Source organism: Lepisosteus platostomus, chromosome 6 (genome assembly GCF_059453375.1).
Source record: "Lepisosteus platostomus isolate fLepPlt1 chromosome 6, fLepPlt1.hap1, whole genome shotgun sequence".
In the NCBI taxonomy this organism is placed as follows: domain Eukaryota; kingdom Metazoa; phylum Chordata; class Actinopteri; order Semionotiformes; family Lepisosteidae; genus Lepisosteus; species Lepisosteus platostomus.
In genome coordinates, this window is record NC_142616.1 from 12,197,411 (window position 1) to 12,213,545 (window position 16,135).

The following is a 16,135-nucleotide window of genomic DNA, read 5'->3' on the forward strand; positions in this document are numbered from 1 at the left end:
GTGTGTCTCTAGGGTCCAGTCCTGCTCTAATACAAGTGTGTGTGTGTGTGTGTGTGTGTGTGTGTGTGTGTGTCTCTAGGGCACAGTCCTGCTCTCATACAAGTGTGTGTGTGTGTGTGTGTGTGTGTGTGTGTGTGTGTGTGTGTGTGTGTGTGTGTGTCTCTAGGGCACAGTCCTGCTCTCATACAAGTGTGTGTGTGTGTGTCTCTAGGGCACAGTCCTGCTCTCATACAAGTGTGTGTGTGTGTCTCTAGGGCACAGTCCTGCTATCATACAAGTGTGTGTGTGTGTGTGTGTGTGTGTGTCTCTAGGGCACAGTCCTGCTCTAATATAAGTGTGTGTGTGTGTGTGTGTGTCTCTAGGGCACAGTCCTGCTCTAATACAAGTGTGTGTGTGTGTGTGTCTCTAGGGCACAGTCCTGCTCTAATATAAGTGTGTGTGTGTGTCTCTAGGGTCCAGTCCTGCTCTAATATAAGTGTGTGTGTCTCTAGGGCACAGTCCTACACTCATGGAAACGTGTGCACAACTGTGCACTGGGTACTGGGTACTGAAATGTTCTGTACTGTTAGTGTGAAATACTGTATTCTGCTATAATAGTGAAGCAGTGCTCACCTGGTCTGGTGTCCAGTCCTCCCAGTAAATCAAGAAGTTCTCCTCCAACAGTGCCACTGGTCTGGACTGGAACAGGGATCTGTTCAGCTGAGACTGAACCTCCCAGGAGATCTAATAGGTCACAAACCTGATAATATAAATGAGATTAATACAGACACAGTCAGACTGGACACTCCAGTACATTAACACTGCACTGAGAGAGAGGGGTTCATACAGACACACTGACTGGACACTCCAGTACATTAACACTGCACTGAGAGAGAGGGGTTCATACAGACACACTGACTGGACACTCCAGTACATTAACACTGCACTGAGAGAGAGGGGTTCATACAGACACACTGACTGACTGGACACTCCAGTACAGTAACACTGCACTGAGAGAGAGGGGTTCATACAGACACACTGACTGACTGGACACTCCAGTACATTAACACTGCACTGAGAGAGAGGGGTTCATACAGACACACTGAAGTCTGCTCCTGTGCTCACCTGGTTAGTGGGGTGCTGCCCTGCTCCCACCAGCTTGCTGGCCTCAGTCAGCTCCTCTTGTAGGGCTGCTGGCTCTCCCTCAGCCTGGGTCAAAGTGGACCTGTCCATCACCGGCATCCTCTCCAGCACCGCTGCCCTGCAGACAGACCCCACAGAGTGAACTGTGGCACCGGAACGACATCACCGCTCGGGCGCCACGACATCACCGCTCGGCGTTGTCACTGGGTGCCACGAAGAGAGCGGAATGGGAGAAACAGACTCTGTTCCCGAATCGCCCGTCATCTATTGTATCCAAGTCCGACCACTGACACAGCAGTACTTAACCTGGGTAACACACACCCTGGGGCTGTGTGTGTGTGTGTGTGTGTTTCACTGCTGGGTCAGGCTCAGGGCTGTGTGTGTGTGTGTGTGTGTGTGTGTGTGTGTGTGTGTGTGTGTGTGTGTGTGTGTGTGTGTGTGTGTGTGTGTTTCACTGCTGGGTCACAGCAGAGCTCAGGGCTGTGTGTGTGTGTTTCACTGGCTCACAGCAGAACTCAGGTCTGTGTGTGTGCGTGTTTAACTGGCTCACAGCAGAGCTCAGGGTTATGTGTGTGTGTGTGTGTGTTTCACTGGCTCACAGCAGAGCTCAGGGCTGTGTGTGTGTGTGTTTCACTGGCTCACAGCAGAGCTCAGGGCTGTGTGTTTGTGTGTGTGTGTTTCACTGGCTCACAGCAGAGCACAGGGCTGTGTGTTTGTGTGTGTGTGTGTGTGTTTCACTGGCTCACAGCAGAGCTCAGGGCTGTGTGTGTGTGTGTGTGTGTGTGTGTGTGTTCACTGCTGGGTCACAGCAGAGCTCAGGGCTGTGTGTTTGTGTGTGTGTGTGTTTCACGGCGCTCCTCGGCTGTGCTATCCAGTACTGCAGCTCACCTCATGTGGTCATACTTCTTGAACAGGGCGTTGTACTCCACCGCCCTCTGCTGGAGCTCGACGTCACTGCAGCTGCCGAAGATGGACACCAGCCTCCTGATGCGACTGGGAGAGATCGAGGAGGAAGGACAGAGACAGAAGGGGGTCTGAGTGATGGGCATCAGACTCTACGCGCTGGAGTTGAAGACAGCAGTACGGGGCACAAAAAGCTTTAACGACAGGTCAGGGTTGTGTTTCACCGTGACTTCTGCAGTAACACAACTGCAGAGCTGAAACGTCCTGCAAGGCGTCTTCACAACAGTAAAAGGGCAAAACAATAAGGTGTAAACAGAGTAAATAATCAGGGTGTCTGACTCAAGAAGTATAAATACACTAAGACTGGTCAGGAGCTGTATCAGGGTGTCTGACTCAAGAAGTATAAATACAGTCAGACAGGTGGGTCAGGAGCTGTATCAGGGTGTCTGACTCAAGAAGTGTAAATACAGTCAGACAGGTCAGGAGCTGCATCAGGGTGTCTGACTCAAGAAGTATACAGTCAGACAGGTCAGGAGCTGTATCAGGGTGTCTGACTCAAGAAGTATAAATACAGTCAGACAGGTCAGGAGCTGTATCAGGGTGTCTGACTCAAGAAGTGTAAATACAGTCAGACAGGTGGGTCAGGAGCTGTATCAGGGTGTCTGACTCAAGAAGTGTAAATACAGTCAGACAGGTGGGTCAGGAGCTGTATCAGGGTGTCTGACTCAAGAAGTATAAATACAGTCAGACAGGTGGGTCAGGAGCTGTATCAGGGTGTCTGACTCAAGAAGTATAAATACAGTCAGACAGGTCAGGAGCTGTATCAGGGTGTCTGACTCAAGAAGTATAAATACAGTCAGACAGGTCAGGAGCTGTATCAGGGTGTCTGACTCAAGAAGTGTAAATACAGTCAGACAGGTCAGGAGCTGTATCAGGGTGTCTGACTCAAGAAGTATAAATACAGTCAGACAGGTCAGGAGCTGTATCAGGGTGTCTGACTCAAGAAGTATAAATACAGTCAGACAGGTGGGTCAGGAGCTGTATCAGGGTGTCTGACTCAAGAAGTGTAAATACAGTCAGACAGGTCAGGAGCTGTATCAGGGTGTCTTACTCAAGAAGTGTAAATACAGTCAGACAGGCGGGTCAGGAGCTGTATCAGGGTGTCTGACTCAAGAAGTATAAATACAGTCAGACAAGTCAGGAGCTGCATCAGGGTGTCTGACTCAAGAAGTATAAATACAGTCAGACAGGTCAGGAGCTGTATCAGGGTGTCTGACTCAAGAAGTATAAATACAGTCAGACAGGTCAGGAGCTGCATCAGGGTGTCTGACTCAAGAAGTATAAATACACTAAGACAGGTCAGGAGCTGCATCAGGGTGTCTGACTCAAGAAGTATAAATACACTAAGACAGGTCAGGAGCTGTATCAGGATGTCTTACTCAAGAAGTATAAATACAGTCAGACTGGTCAGGAGCTGTATCAGGGTGTCTGACTCAAGAAGTGTAAATACAGTCAGACAGGTCAGGAGCTGTATCAGGGTGTCTGACTCAAGAAGTGTAAATACAGTCAGACAGGTCAGGAGCTGTATCAGGGTGCCTGACTCAAGAAGTATAAATACAGTCAGACTGGTCAGGAGCTGTATCAGGGTGTCTGACTCAAGAAGTGTAAATACAGTCAGACAGGTCAGGAGCTGTATCAGGGTGTCTGACTCAAGAAGTGTAAATACAGTCAGACAGGTCAGGAGCTGTATCAGGGTGCCTGACTCAAGAAGTATAAATACACTAAGACAGGTCAGGAGCTGCATCAGGGTGTCTGACTCAAGAAGTATAAATACACTAAGACAGGTCAGGAGCTGTATCAGGATGTCTTACTCAATGTTCTCCGAGATCCGTGTGCTCAGTTTCATGATGGCTGTGAGAGCAAAGGCTCGGGTTGCAGGGGTCGACATGTGAGACTGCAAGACCGTCTCCAGCGAATCGAGAACCTCGTCCTCCGTCACCTGGCAACAACACACACCTTTACCTCATTACCATGGACACAAGAGATAGTCATCTAACACACTTTTCGATAGTTGTCTCTCTGTGTGAGGAGTGTCTCTAGGGTCTATATTAGGGTCTGCATTTATCTCTCTGTGTGAGGAGTGTCTCTAGGGTCTATATTAGGGTCTGCATTTATCTCTCTGTGTGAGGAGTGTCTCTAGGGTCTATATTAGGGTCTGTATTAATCTCTCTGTGTGAGGAGTGTCTCTAGGGTCTATATTAGGATCTGTATTAATCTCTCTGTGTGAGGTGTGTCTCTAGGGTCTATATTAGGGTCTGTATTAATCTCTGTGTGAGGAGTGTCTCTAGGGTCTATATTAGGGTCTGTATTAATCTCTCTGTGTGAGGAGTGTCTAGGGTCTATATTAGGATCTGTATTAATCTCTCTGTGTGAGGAGTGTCTCTAGGGTCTATATTAGGGTCTGCATTTATCTCTCTGTGTGAGGAGTGTCTCTAGGGTTTATATTAGGATCTGTATTAATCTCTCTGTGTGAGGAGTGTCTCTAAGGTCTATATTAGGGTCTGTATTAATCTCACTGTGTGAGGAGTGTCTCTAGGGTCTATATTAGGGTCTGTATTAATCTCTCTGTGTGAGGAGTGTCTCTAGGGTCTATATTAGGATCTGTATTAATCTCTCTGTGAGGAGTGTCTCTAGGGTCTATATTAATGTCCCTGTGTTAGATGAGTCTCCAGTGTCAGTATTGTCTATTAGACACAGTACCGGTTTGGTCTCAGTCTCCTCACAGTCACCAGACAGGAGCAGGTCACCGTACTCTCCCATACACCAACACGCCACCTGAGCCAGCGGCTGCTGCAGAGACCACACACAGAAACGGGGCAGAAACACTTTAACACAGAATAACACAGCACCAACAGTAACATTCCACACGGTGAAACAGGAAATCATGAGCACAGACTGAAGCATGAAGAAAACAGACTGGAGAAGCCACAGGCACCTGCGCCTTTCCTCCAGACCTCCTGGGAAAAACTAAGGTTGCTGCTGGAAGAGGTGTTAGTGGGGCCAGCAGGGGGCGCTCACCCTGCGGTCCATGTGGGTCCTAATGCCCCAGTACAGTGATGGGGACACTAGACTGTAAACAGGCACTGTCCTTCAGATGAGACGTAAAACTGAGATCCTGAGTCTCTGTTGTCATTAAAAATCCCAGGGCGTTTCTTGAAAAGAGTAGGGGTGTTACCCCAGTGTCCTGGCCAAATTTCCCCCTGTCCTTTACCAATCATGGCCTCCTAATAACCCCCTTCTCTGAGCTGGCCTCATCACTCTGCTCTCCTCCCCACTGAGAGCAGGTGTGTGGGGAGTGTTCTGGCGCACTATGGCTGCCGTCGCATCATCCAGGTGGGGCTGCACACTGGTGGTGGAGGGGATCCCCATTACCTGTAAAGCGCTTTGAGTGGAGTGTCCAGAAAAGTGCTATATAAGTGTAAGCAGTTATTCATTATTATTAGATCTCTCCTCTTCCACCCATCTTCTGAAACGGCTTCTGCCCTGTCTGCCCTCCTCCCTGTATCGCCCGGTACCTGGGAGATGTCGCTGACCAGGGCTCCGTACAGTCTGTGGACGGTGTAACAATGCAGCTCCTCAGAACTGGAGATCAGCTGGATGAGATTGGGCACCGTCTCATCCCGAACATACCCTCCTGCCTGAGAGACAGAGGGGTTAATACTGACTGGACACTCCAGTACATTAACACTGCACCGAGAGAGAGGGGTTAATACAGATAGACAAAAGATATTTATGTATAGTTATTTACCATAGTCAGAACACGCAAGATGGTGTCAATATGCCAGCGTTTAGATGGAGCATACCTAAAACAGAGAATAAAAAATTGATTAGAGATTAATACAGATGCTGATATAGACCCTAGAGACACTCCTCACACAGAGAGATTAATACAGACCCTAATATAGACCCTAGAGACAATCCTCACACAGAGAGATTAATACAGATCCAAATATAGACCCTAGAGACACTCCTCACACAGAGAGATTAATACATACCCTAATATAGACCCTAGAGACACTCCTCACACAGAGAGATTAATACAGACCCTAATATAGACCCTAGAGACACTCCTCACACAGAGATTAATACAGACAGTAATATAGACCCTAGAGACACTCCTCACACAGAGAGATTAATACAGACAGTAATATAGACCCTAGAGACACTCCTCACACAGAGAGATTAATACATACCCTAATATAGACCCTAGAGACACTCCTCACACAGAGAGATTAATACAGACCCTAATATAGACCCTAGAGACACTCCTCACACAGAGAGATTAATACAGACAGTAATATAGACCCTAGAGACACTCCTCACACAGAGAGATTAATACAGACAGTAATATAGACCCTAGAGACACTCCTCACACAGAGAGATTAATACAGACCCTAATATAGACCCTAGAGACAATCCTCACACAGAGAGATTAATACAGATCCAAATATAGACCCTAGAGACACTCCTCACACAGAGAGATTAATACATACCCTAATATAGACCCTAGAGACACTCCTCACACAGAGAGATTAATACAGACCCTAATATAGACCCTAGAGACACTCCTCACACAGAGATATTAATACAGACCCTAATATAGACCCTAGAGACACTCCTCACACAGAGATATTAATACAGACCCTAATATAGACCCTAGAGACACTCCTCACACAAATAGATTAATACATACCCTAATATAGACCCTAGAGACACTCCTCACACAGAGAGATTAATACAGACACTAATATAGACCCTAGAGACACTCCTCACACAGAGATTAATACAGATCCTAATATAGACCCTAGAGACACTCCTCACACAGAGAGATTAATACAGACTCTAATATAGACCCTAGAGACACTCCTCACACAGAGAGATTAATACAGACACTAATATAGACCCTAGAGACACTCCTCACACAGAGATTAATACAGATCCTAATATAGACCCTAGAGACACTCCTCACACAGAGAGATTAATACAGACCCTAATATAGACCCTAGAGACACTCCTCACACAGAGAGATTAATACAGACCCTAATATAGACCCTAGAGACGCTCCTCACACAGTGAGATTAATACAGACCCTAATATAGACCCTAGAGACGCTCCTCACACAGTGAGATTAATATAGTACCTTATATAGACCCTGAGACGGACAGACGGACGGACGGACGGACGGACGGACGGACGGACGGACAGGGGGACAGGGGGACAGGGGGACAGGGGGACAGGGGGACTGACTGACCGCTCAGCAGCGTTGAAGATGCCAGACGCAGTGTCGGCCCGCAGCTCAGGGGGGCAGGAATCGAGGAAGAGGAGAAGCTCCTTCATCATGGACCGGATGTTGAGGGAGTTCATGAGCGAGAGAGAGAGCTCCAGGGCCCGGCTGGGAAGAGAGAGCGGGAGGCGGTTCAGTCATCGGATCAGGCCCGGGCCCCCTACGGCCTCGGGGCCACGCACACCCGAGAGCCCCACAGACACAGGGCCACACACACCCGAGAGCCCCACAGACACGGGGCCCCCTATGGGCTCAGGGCCACACAGACACCGGGCCCCCTACGGCCTCGGGGCCACACACACCCGAGAGCCCCACAGACACAGAGCCCCCTACGGGCTCGGGGCCACACACACCCGAGAGCCCCACAGACACAGAGCCCCCTACGGGCTCGGGGCCACACACACCCGAGAGCCCCCCAGACACAGCGCCCCCTACGGGCTCAGGGCTGCACACTCCCGAGAGCCCCACAGACACCGGGCCCCCTACGGCCTTGGGGCCACACACACCCGAGAGCCCCACAGACACAGAGCCCCCTACGGGCTCGGGGCCACACACACCCGAGAGCCCCACAGACACAGAGCCCCCTACGGGCTCGGGGCCACACACACCCGAGAGCCCCCCAGACACAGCGCCCCCTACGGGCTCAGGGCTGCACACTCCCGAGAGCCCCACAGACACCGGGCCCCCTACGGGCTCGGGGCCACACACACCTGAGAGCCCCACAGACACAGCGCCCCCTATGGGCTCGGGGCCACACACACCCGAGAGCCCCCCAGACACTGGGCCCCCTGCGGGCTCGGGGCCACACACACCCGAGAGCCCCCCAGACACAGTGCCCCCTACGGGCTTCGGGCCACACAAACACCGGGCCCCCTATGGGCTCGGGGCCACACACACCCGAGAGCCCAACAGACACTGGGCCCCCTACGGGCTCGGGGCCACACACACACCGGGCCCCTTATGGGCTCGGGGCCACACACACACCGGGCCCCCTATGGGCTCAGGGCCACACACACACCGGCGGGGAGCGGAGTCGAGTCCTGGAGTGCGACGCCAGCGCCAGAGAGACAGACCTGCTGCAGCAGGGCTCCCCTGGCGCAGGACGCGCTGCCGACTGAGTCAAGGAAGGGCATGTCTGCACAAAGAGTGGTGGGGGTCGAGAACAAGCTGCTCAGCCCTGCGCCCGGGAGACGATCAAGATGCTGCCGAGGAAATTAAAAGACGAGAGCTGATGAACGAGAGGGTCGTTACCGTTTGACCGAGGCGTCTGGATCCTTCAAACAGTCTACAATGGTGCCACGGTGGCGCTGCACAGCATTGTGGTCTGTCTGTACCATCCTCTGGAGAGACGTCATGGCGATATAGCTGAGAGAGAGAGGGGTTAATACAGACACACTGACTGGACACTCCAGTACATTAACACTGCACTGAGAGAGAGGGGTTCATACAGACACACTGACTGGACACTCCAGTACATTAACACTGCACTGAGAGAGAGGGGTTCATACAGACACACTGACTGACTGGACACTACAGTCCATTAACACTGCACTGAGAGAGAGGGGTTCATACAGACACACTGACTGGACACTCCAGTACATTAACACTGCACTGAGAGAGAGGGGTTAATACAGACACACTGACTGACTGGACACTCCAGTACATTAACACTGCACTGAGAGAGAGGGGTTCATACAGACACACTGACTGACTGGACACTCCAGTACATTAACACTGCACTGAGAGAGAGAGGTTCATACAGACACACTGACTGGACACTACAGTCCATTAACACTGCACTGAGAGAGAGGGGTTCATACAGACACACTGACTGGACACTCCAGTACATTAACACTGCACTGAGAGAGAGGGGTTCATACAGACACACTGACTGGACACTCCAGTACATTAACACTGCACTGAGAGAGAGGGGTTCATACAGACACACTGACTGACTGGACACTCCAGTACATTAACACTGCACTGAGAGAGAGGGGTTCATACAGACACACTGACTGATTGGACACTCCAGTACATTAACACTGCACTGAGAGAGAGGGGTTCATACAGACACACTGACTGACTGGACACTACAGTCCATTAACACTGCACTGAGAGAGAGGGGTTCATACAGACACACTGACTGGACACTCCAGTACATTAACACTGCACTGAGAGAGAGGGGTTAATACAGACACACTGACTGACTGGACACTCCAGTACATTAACACTGCACTGAGAGAGAGGGGTTCATACAGACACACTGACTGACTGGACACTCCAGTACATTAACACTGCACTGAGAGAGAGAGGTTCATACAGACACACTGACTGGACACTACAGTCCATTAACACTGCACTGAGAGAGAGGGGTTCATACAGACACACTGACTGGACACTCCAGTACATTAACACTGCACTGAGAGAGAGGGGTTCATACAGACACACTGACTGGACACTCCAGTACATTAACACTGCACTGAGAGAGAGGGGTTCATACAGACACACTGACTGACTGGACACTCCAGTACATTAACACTGCACTGAGAGAGAGGGGTTCATACAGACACATTGACTGGACACTCCAGTACATTAACACTGCACTGAGAGAGAGGGGTTCATACAGACACACTGACTGACTGGACACTCCAGTACATTAACACTGCACTGAGAGAGAGGGGTTCATACAGACACACTGACTGACTGGACACTCCAGTACATTAACACTGCACTGAGAGAGAGGGGTTCATACAGACACACTGACTGACTGGACACTCCAGTACATTAACACTGCACTGAGAGAGAGGGGTTCATACAGACACACTGACTGGACACTCCAGTACATTAACACTGCACTGAGAGAGAGGGGTTCATACAGACACACTGACTGGACACTCCAGTACATTAACACTGCACTGAGAGAGAGGGGTTCATACAGACACACTGACTGGACACTACAGTACATTAACACTGCACTGAGAGAGAGGGGTTCATACAGACACACTGACTGACTGGACACTCCAGTACATTAACACTGCACTGAGAGAGAGGGGTTCATACAGACACACTGACTGACTGGACACTCCAGTACATTAACACTGCACTGAGAGAGAGGGGTTCATACAGACACACTGACTGGACACTCCAGTACATTAACACTGCACTGAGAGAGAGGGGTTCATACAGACACACTGACTGACTGGACACTCCAGTACATTAACACTGCACTGAGAGAGAGGGGTTCATACAGACACACTGACTGACTGGACACTCCAGTACATTAACACTGCACTGAGAGAGAGGGGTTCATACAGACACACTGACTGGACACCCCAGTACATTAACACTGCACTGAGAGAGGGGGGTTCATACAGACACACTGACTGGACACTCCAGTACATTAACACTGCACTGAGAGAGAGGGGTTCATACAGACACACTGACTGACTGGACACTCCAGTACATTAACACTGCACTGAGAGAGAGGGGTTCATACAGACACACTGACTGACTGGACACTCCAGTACATTAACACTGCACTGAGAGAGAGGGGTTCATACAGACACACTGACTGACTGGACACTCCAGTACATTAACACTGCACTGAGAGAGAGGGGTTCATACAGACACACTGACTGACTGGACACTCCAGTACATTAACACTGCACTGAGAGAGAGGGGTTCATACAGACACACTGACTGACTGGACACTCCAGTACATTAACACTGCACTGAGAGAGAGGGGTTCATACAGACACACTGACTGGACACTCCAGTACATTAACACTGCACTGAGAGAGAGGGGTTCATACAGACACACTGACTGGACACTCCAGTACATTAACACTGCACTGAGAGAGAGGGGTTCATACAGACACACTGACTGACTGGACACTCCAGTACATTAACACTGCACTGAGAGAGAGGGGTTCATACAGACACACTGACTGACTGGACACTCCAGTACATTAACACTGCACTGAGAGAGGGGGGTTCATACAGACACAGGGCCTGGAGTGGAGACAGACTCACCGGATGTTTCTGTCCGTGTTCAGCAGGAAGCGCCCCAGAATATTGACGGCCAGGACCTGCAACACAGCAGGGGGCTCCGTTATGTGCGAGCAGCAGCGGTCAGTGTGAACGGGTCAGACAGGGGGGTGCAGTGGCGTCAGTGGGCCAGAGGGGGCGCTGTGCTGTCAGTGTGAACAGGTCAGACAGCGGGGGTGCAGTGGCGTCAGTGGTCCAGAGGGGGCGCTGTGCCGTCAGTGTGAACGGGTCAGACAGCGGGGGTGCAGTGGCGTCAGTGGTCCAGAGGGGGCGCTGTGCCGTCAGTGTGAACGGGTCAGACAGCAGGGGGGCGCTGTGCCGTCAGTGTGAACGGGTCAGACAGCGGGGGTGCAGTGGCGTCAGTGGGCCAGAGGGGGCGCTGTGCTGTCAGTGTGAACGGGTCAGACAGCGGGGGGTGCAGTGGCGTCAGTGGGCCAGAGGGGGCGCTGTGCTGTCAGTGTGAACGGGTCAGACAGCGGGGGTGCAGTGGCGTCAGTGGGCCAGAGGGGGCGCTGTGCTGTCAGTGTGAACGGGTCAGACAGCGGGGTGTGCAGTGGCGTCAGTGGGCCAGAGGGGGCGCTGTGCTGTCAGTGTGAACGGGTCAGACAGCGGGGGTGCAGTGGCGTCAGTGTGAACAGGTCAGACAGCGGGGGTGCAGTGGCGTCAGTGGGCCAGAGGGGGCGCTGTGCCGTCAGTGTGAACAGGTCAGACAGCGGGGGGTGCAGTGGCGTCAGTGGGCCAGAGGGGGCGCTGTGCTGTCAGTGTGAACGGGTCAGACAGCGGGGGTGCAGTGGCGTCAGTGGGCCAGAGGGGGCGCTGTGCTGTCAGTGTGAACAGGTCAGACAGCGGGGGGTGCAGTGGCGTCAGTGGGCCAGAGGGGGCGCTGTGCCGTCAGTGTGAACGGGTCAGACAGCGGGGGTGCAGTGGCGTCAGTGTGAACAGGTCAGACAGTGGGGGTGCAGTGGCGTCAGTGGGCCAGAGGGGGCGCTGTGCTGTCAGTGTGAACGGGTCAGACAGCGGGGGTGCAGTGGCGTCAGTGGGCCAGAGGGGGCGCTGTGCCGTCAGTGTGAACGGGTCAGACAGCGGGGGTGCAGTGGCGTCAGTGGGCCAGAGGGGGCGCTGTGCCGTCAGTGTGAACAGGTCAGACAGGGGGGTGCAGTGGCGTCAGTGGGCCAGAGGGGGCGCTGTGCCGTCAGTGTGAACGGGTCAGACAGGGGTGGTGCAGTGGCGTCAGTGGGCCAGAGGGGGCGCTGTGCCGTCAGTGTGAACGGGTCAGACAGCGGGGGTGCAGTGGCGTCAGTGGGCCAGAGGGGGCGCTGTGCCGTCAGTGTGAACGGGTCAGACAGCGGGGGGTGCAGTGGCGTCAGTGGGCCAGAGGGGGCGCTGTGCCGTCAGTGTGAACGGGTCAGACAGTGGGGGTGCAGTGGCGTCAGTGGTCCAGAGGGGGCGCTGTGCTGTCAGTGTGAACAGGTCAGACAGCGGGGGGTGGAGTGGCGTCAGTGGGCCAGAGGGGGCGCTGTGCCGTCAGTGTGAACGGGTCAGACAGCGGGGGTGCAGTGGCGTCAGTGGGCCAGAGGGGGCGCTGTGCCGTCAGTGTGAACGGGTCAGACAGCGGGGGGTGCAGTGGCGTCAGTGGGCCAGAGGGGGCGCTGTGCCGTCAGTGTGAACGGGTCAGACAGTGGGGGTGCAGTGGCGTCAGTGGTCCAGAGGGGGCGCTGTGCTGTCAGTGTGAACAGGTCAGACAGCGGGGGGTGGAGTGGCGTCAGTGGGCCAGAGGGGGCGCTGTGCCGTCAGTGTGAACGGGTCAGACAGCGGGGGTGCAGTGGCGTCAGTGGGCCAGAGGGGGCGCTGTGCCGTCAGTGTGAACGGGTCAGACAGCGGGGGTGCAGTGGCGTCAGTGGTCCAGAGGGGGCGCTGTGCCGTCAGTGTGAACGGGTCAGACAGCAGGGGGGCGCTGTGCCGTCAGTGTGAACGGGTCAGACAGCGGGGGTGCAGTGGCGTCAGTGGGCCAGAGGGGGCGCTGTGCCGTCAGTGTGAACGGGTCAGACAGCGGGGGGTGCAGTGGCGTCAGTGGTCCAGAGGGGGCGCTGTGCCGTCAGTGTGAACGGGTCAGACAGCGGGGGGTGCAGTGGCGTCAGTGGTCCAGAGGGGGCGCTGTGCTGTCAGTGTGAACGGGTCAGACAGCGGGGGTGCAGTGGCGTCAGTGTGAACAGGTCAGACAGTGCGGGTGCAGTGGCGTCAGTGGGCCAGAGGGGGCGCTGTGCCGTCAGTGTGAACGGGTCAGACAGCGGGGGGTGCAGTGGCGTCAGTGGGCCAGAGGGGGCGCTGTGCCGTCAGTGTGAACGGGTCAGACAGTGGGGGTGCAGTGGCGTCAGTGGGCCAGAGGGGGCGCTGTGCCGTCAGTGTGAACGGGTCAGACAGCGGGGGGTGCAGTGGCGTCAGTGGTCCAGAGGGGGCGCTGTGCCGTCAGTGTGAACGGGTCAGACAGCGGGGGTGCAGTGGCGTCAGTGTGAACGGGTCAGACAGCGGGGGGTGCAGTGGCGTCAGTGGGCCAGAGGGGGCGCTGTGCCGTCAGTGTGAACGGGTCAGACAGCGGGGGTGGAGTGGCGTCAGTGGGCCAGAGGGGGCGCTGTGCCGTCAGTGTGAACAGGTCAGACAGTGGGGGTGCAGTGGCGTCAGTGGGCCAGAGGGGGCGCTGTGCCGTCAGTGTGAACGGGTCAGACAGCGGGGGTGCAGTGGCGTCAGTGGTCCAGAGGGGGCGCTGTGCCGTCAGTGTGAACGGGTCAGACAGCAGGGGGGCGCTGTGCCGTCAGTGTGAACGGGTCAGACAGCGGGGGTGCAGTGGCGTCAGTGGGCCAGAGGGGGCGCTGTGCCGTCAGTGTGAACGGGTCAGACAGCGGGGGGTGCAGTGGCGTCAGTGGTCCAGAGGGGGCGCTGTGCCGTCAGTGTGAACGGGTCAGACAGCGGGGGGTGCAGTGGCGTCAGTGGTCCAGAGGGGGCGCTGTGCTGTCAGTGTGAACGGGTCAGACAGCGGGGGTGCAGTGGCGTCAGTGTGAACAGGTCAGACAGTGCGGGTGCAGTGGCGTCAGTGGGCCAGAGGGGGCGCTGTGCCGTCAGTGTGAACGGGTCAGACAGCGGGGGGTGCAGTGGCGTCAGTGGGCCAGAGGGGGCGCTGTGCCGTCAGTGTGAACGGGTCAGACAGTGGGGGTGCAGTGGCGTCAGTGGGCCAGAGGGGGCGCTGTGCCGTCAGTGTGAACGGGTCAGACAGCGGGGGGTGCAGTGGCGTCAGTGGGCCAGAGGGGGAGCTGTGCCGTCAGTGTGAACGGGTCAGACAGCGGGGGTGCAGTGGCGTCAGTGGGCCAGAGGGGGCGCTGTGCCGTCAGTGTGAACGGGTCAGACAGCGGGGGTGCAGTGGCGTCAGTGGGCCAGAGGGGGCGCTGTGCCGTCAGTGTGAACGGGTCAGACAGCGGGGGTGCAGTGGCGTCAGTGGTCCAGAGGGGGCGCTGTGCTGTCAGTGTGAACGGGTCAGACAGCGGGGGTGCAGTGGCGTCAGTGTGAACAGGTCAGACAGTGGGGGTGCAGTGGCGTCAGTGGGCCAGAGGGGGCGCTGTGCCGTCAGTGTGAACGGGTCAGACAGCGGGGGGTGCAGTGGCGTCAGTGGTCCAGAGGGGGCGCTGTGCCGTCAGTGTGAACGGGTCAGACAGTGGGGGTGCAGTGGCGTCAGTGGTCCAGAGGGGGCGCTGTGCCGTCAGTGTGAACGGGTCAGACAGCGGGGGGTGCAGTGGCGTCAGTGGTCCAGAGGGGGCGCTGTGCCGTCAGTGTGAACGGGTCAGACAGTGGGGGTGCAGTGGCGTCAGTGGGCCAGAGGGGGCGCTGTGCTGTCAGTGTGAACGGGTCAGACAGCGGGGGTGCAGTGGCGTCAGTGGGCCAGAGGGGGCGCTGTGCCGTCAGTGTGAACGGGTCAGACAGCGGGGGTGCAGTGGCGTCAGTGGGCCAGAGGGGGCGCTGTGCCGTCAGTGTGAACGGGTCAGACAGCGGGGGTGCAGTGGCGTCAGTGGTCCAGAGGGGGCGCTGTGCTGTCAGTGTGAACGGGTCAGACGGGGTGGTGCAGTGGCGTCAGTGGTCCAGAGGGGGCGCTGTGCCGTCAGTGTGAACGGGTCAGACAGCGGGGGTGCAGTGGCGTCAGTGGGCCAGAGGGGGCGCTGTGCCGTCAGTGTGAACGGGTCAGACAGCGGGGGTGCAGTGGCGTCAGTGGGCCAGAGGGGGCGCTGTGCCGTCAGTGTGAACGGGTCAGACAGCGGGGGTGCAGTGGCGTCAGTGGTCCAGAGGGGGCGCTGTGCTGTCAGTGTGAACGGGTCAGACGGGGTGGTGCAGTGGCGTCAGTGGTCCAGAGGGGGCGCTGTGCCGTCAGTGTGAACGGGTCAGACAGCGGGGGTGCAGTGGCGTCAGTGGGCCAGAGGGGGCGCTGTGCCGTCAGTGTGAACGGGTCAGACAGCGGGGGTGCAGTGGCGTCAGTGGGCCAGAGGGGGCGCTGTGCTGTCAGTGTGAACGGGTCAGACAGCGGGGGTGCAGTGGCGTCAGTGTGAACAGGTCAGACAGTGGGGGTGCAGTGGCGTCAGTGGTCCAGAGGGGGCGCTGTGCTGTCAGTGTGAACGGGTCAGACAGGGGTGTGCAGTGGCGTCAGTGGTCCAGAGGGGGCGCTGTGCTGTCAGTGTGAAC

The 16,135-nt window shown here is 55.4% G+C and overlaps 1 protein-coding gene across 1 annotated transcript in view; it reads right to left on the bottom strand.

The window, feature by feature from the left end:
* ap1g2 (adaptor related protein complex 1 subunit gamma 2) overlaps positions 1 to 16,135 on the bottom strand; it is a 34,627-nt gene that overhangs the window by 3,905 nt on the left and 14,587 nt on the right. Inside the window, exons 11-20 of the mRNA XM_088634305.1 lie at positions 11,402 to 11,457; positions 8,621 to 8,734; positions 7,337 to 7,477; positions 5,834 to 5,888; positions 5,601 to 5,723; positions 4,786 to 4,875; positions 3,897 to 4,024; positions 2,011 to 2,115; positions 1,105 to 1,240; positions 613 to 739 (exon numbers count right to left, since the gene is read on the bottom strand). Coding sequence (XP_088490431.1) covers positions 613 to 739; positions 1,105 to 1,240; positions 2,011 to 2,115; positions 3,897 to 4,024; positions 4,786 to 4,875; positions 5,601 to 5,723; positions 5,834 to 5,888; positions 7,337 to 7,477; positions 8,621 to 8,734; positions 11,402 to 11,457 — 1,075 coding nt within the window. The remainder of the gene's footprint in view (positions 1 to 612; positions 740 to 1,104; positions 1,241 to 2,010; positions 2,116 to 3,896; positions 4,025 to 4,785; positions 4,876 to 5,600; positions 5,724 to 5,833; positions 5,889 to 7,336; positions 7,478 to 8,620; positions 8,735 to 11,401; positions 11,458 to 16,135) is intronic.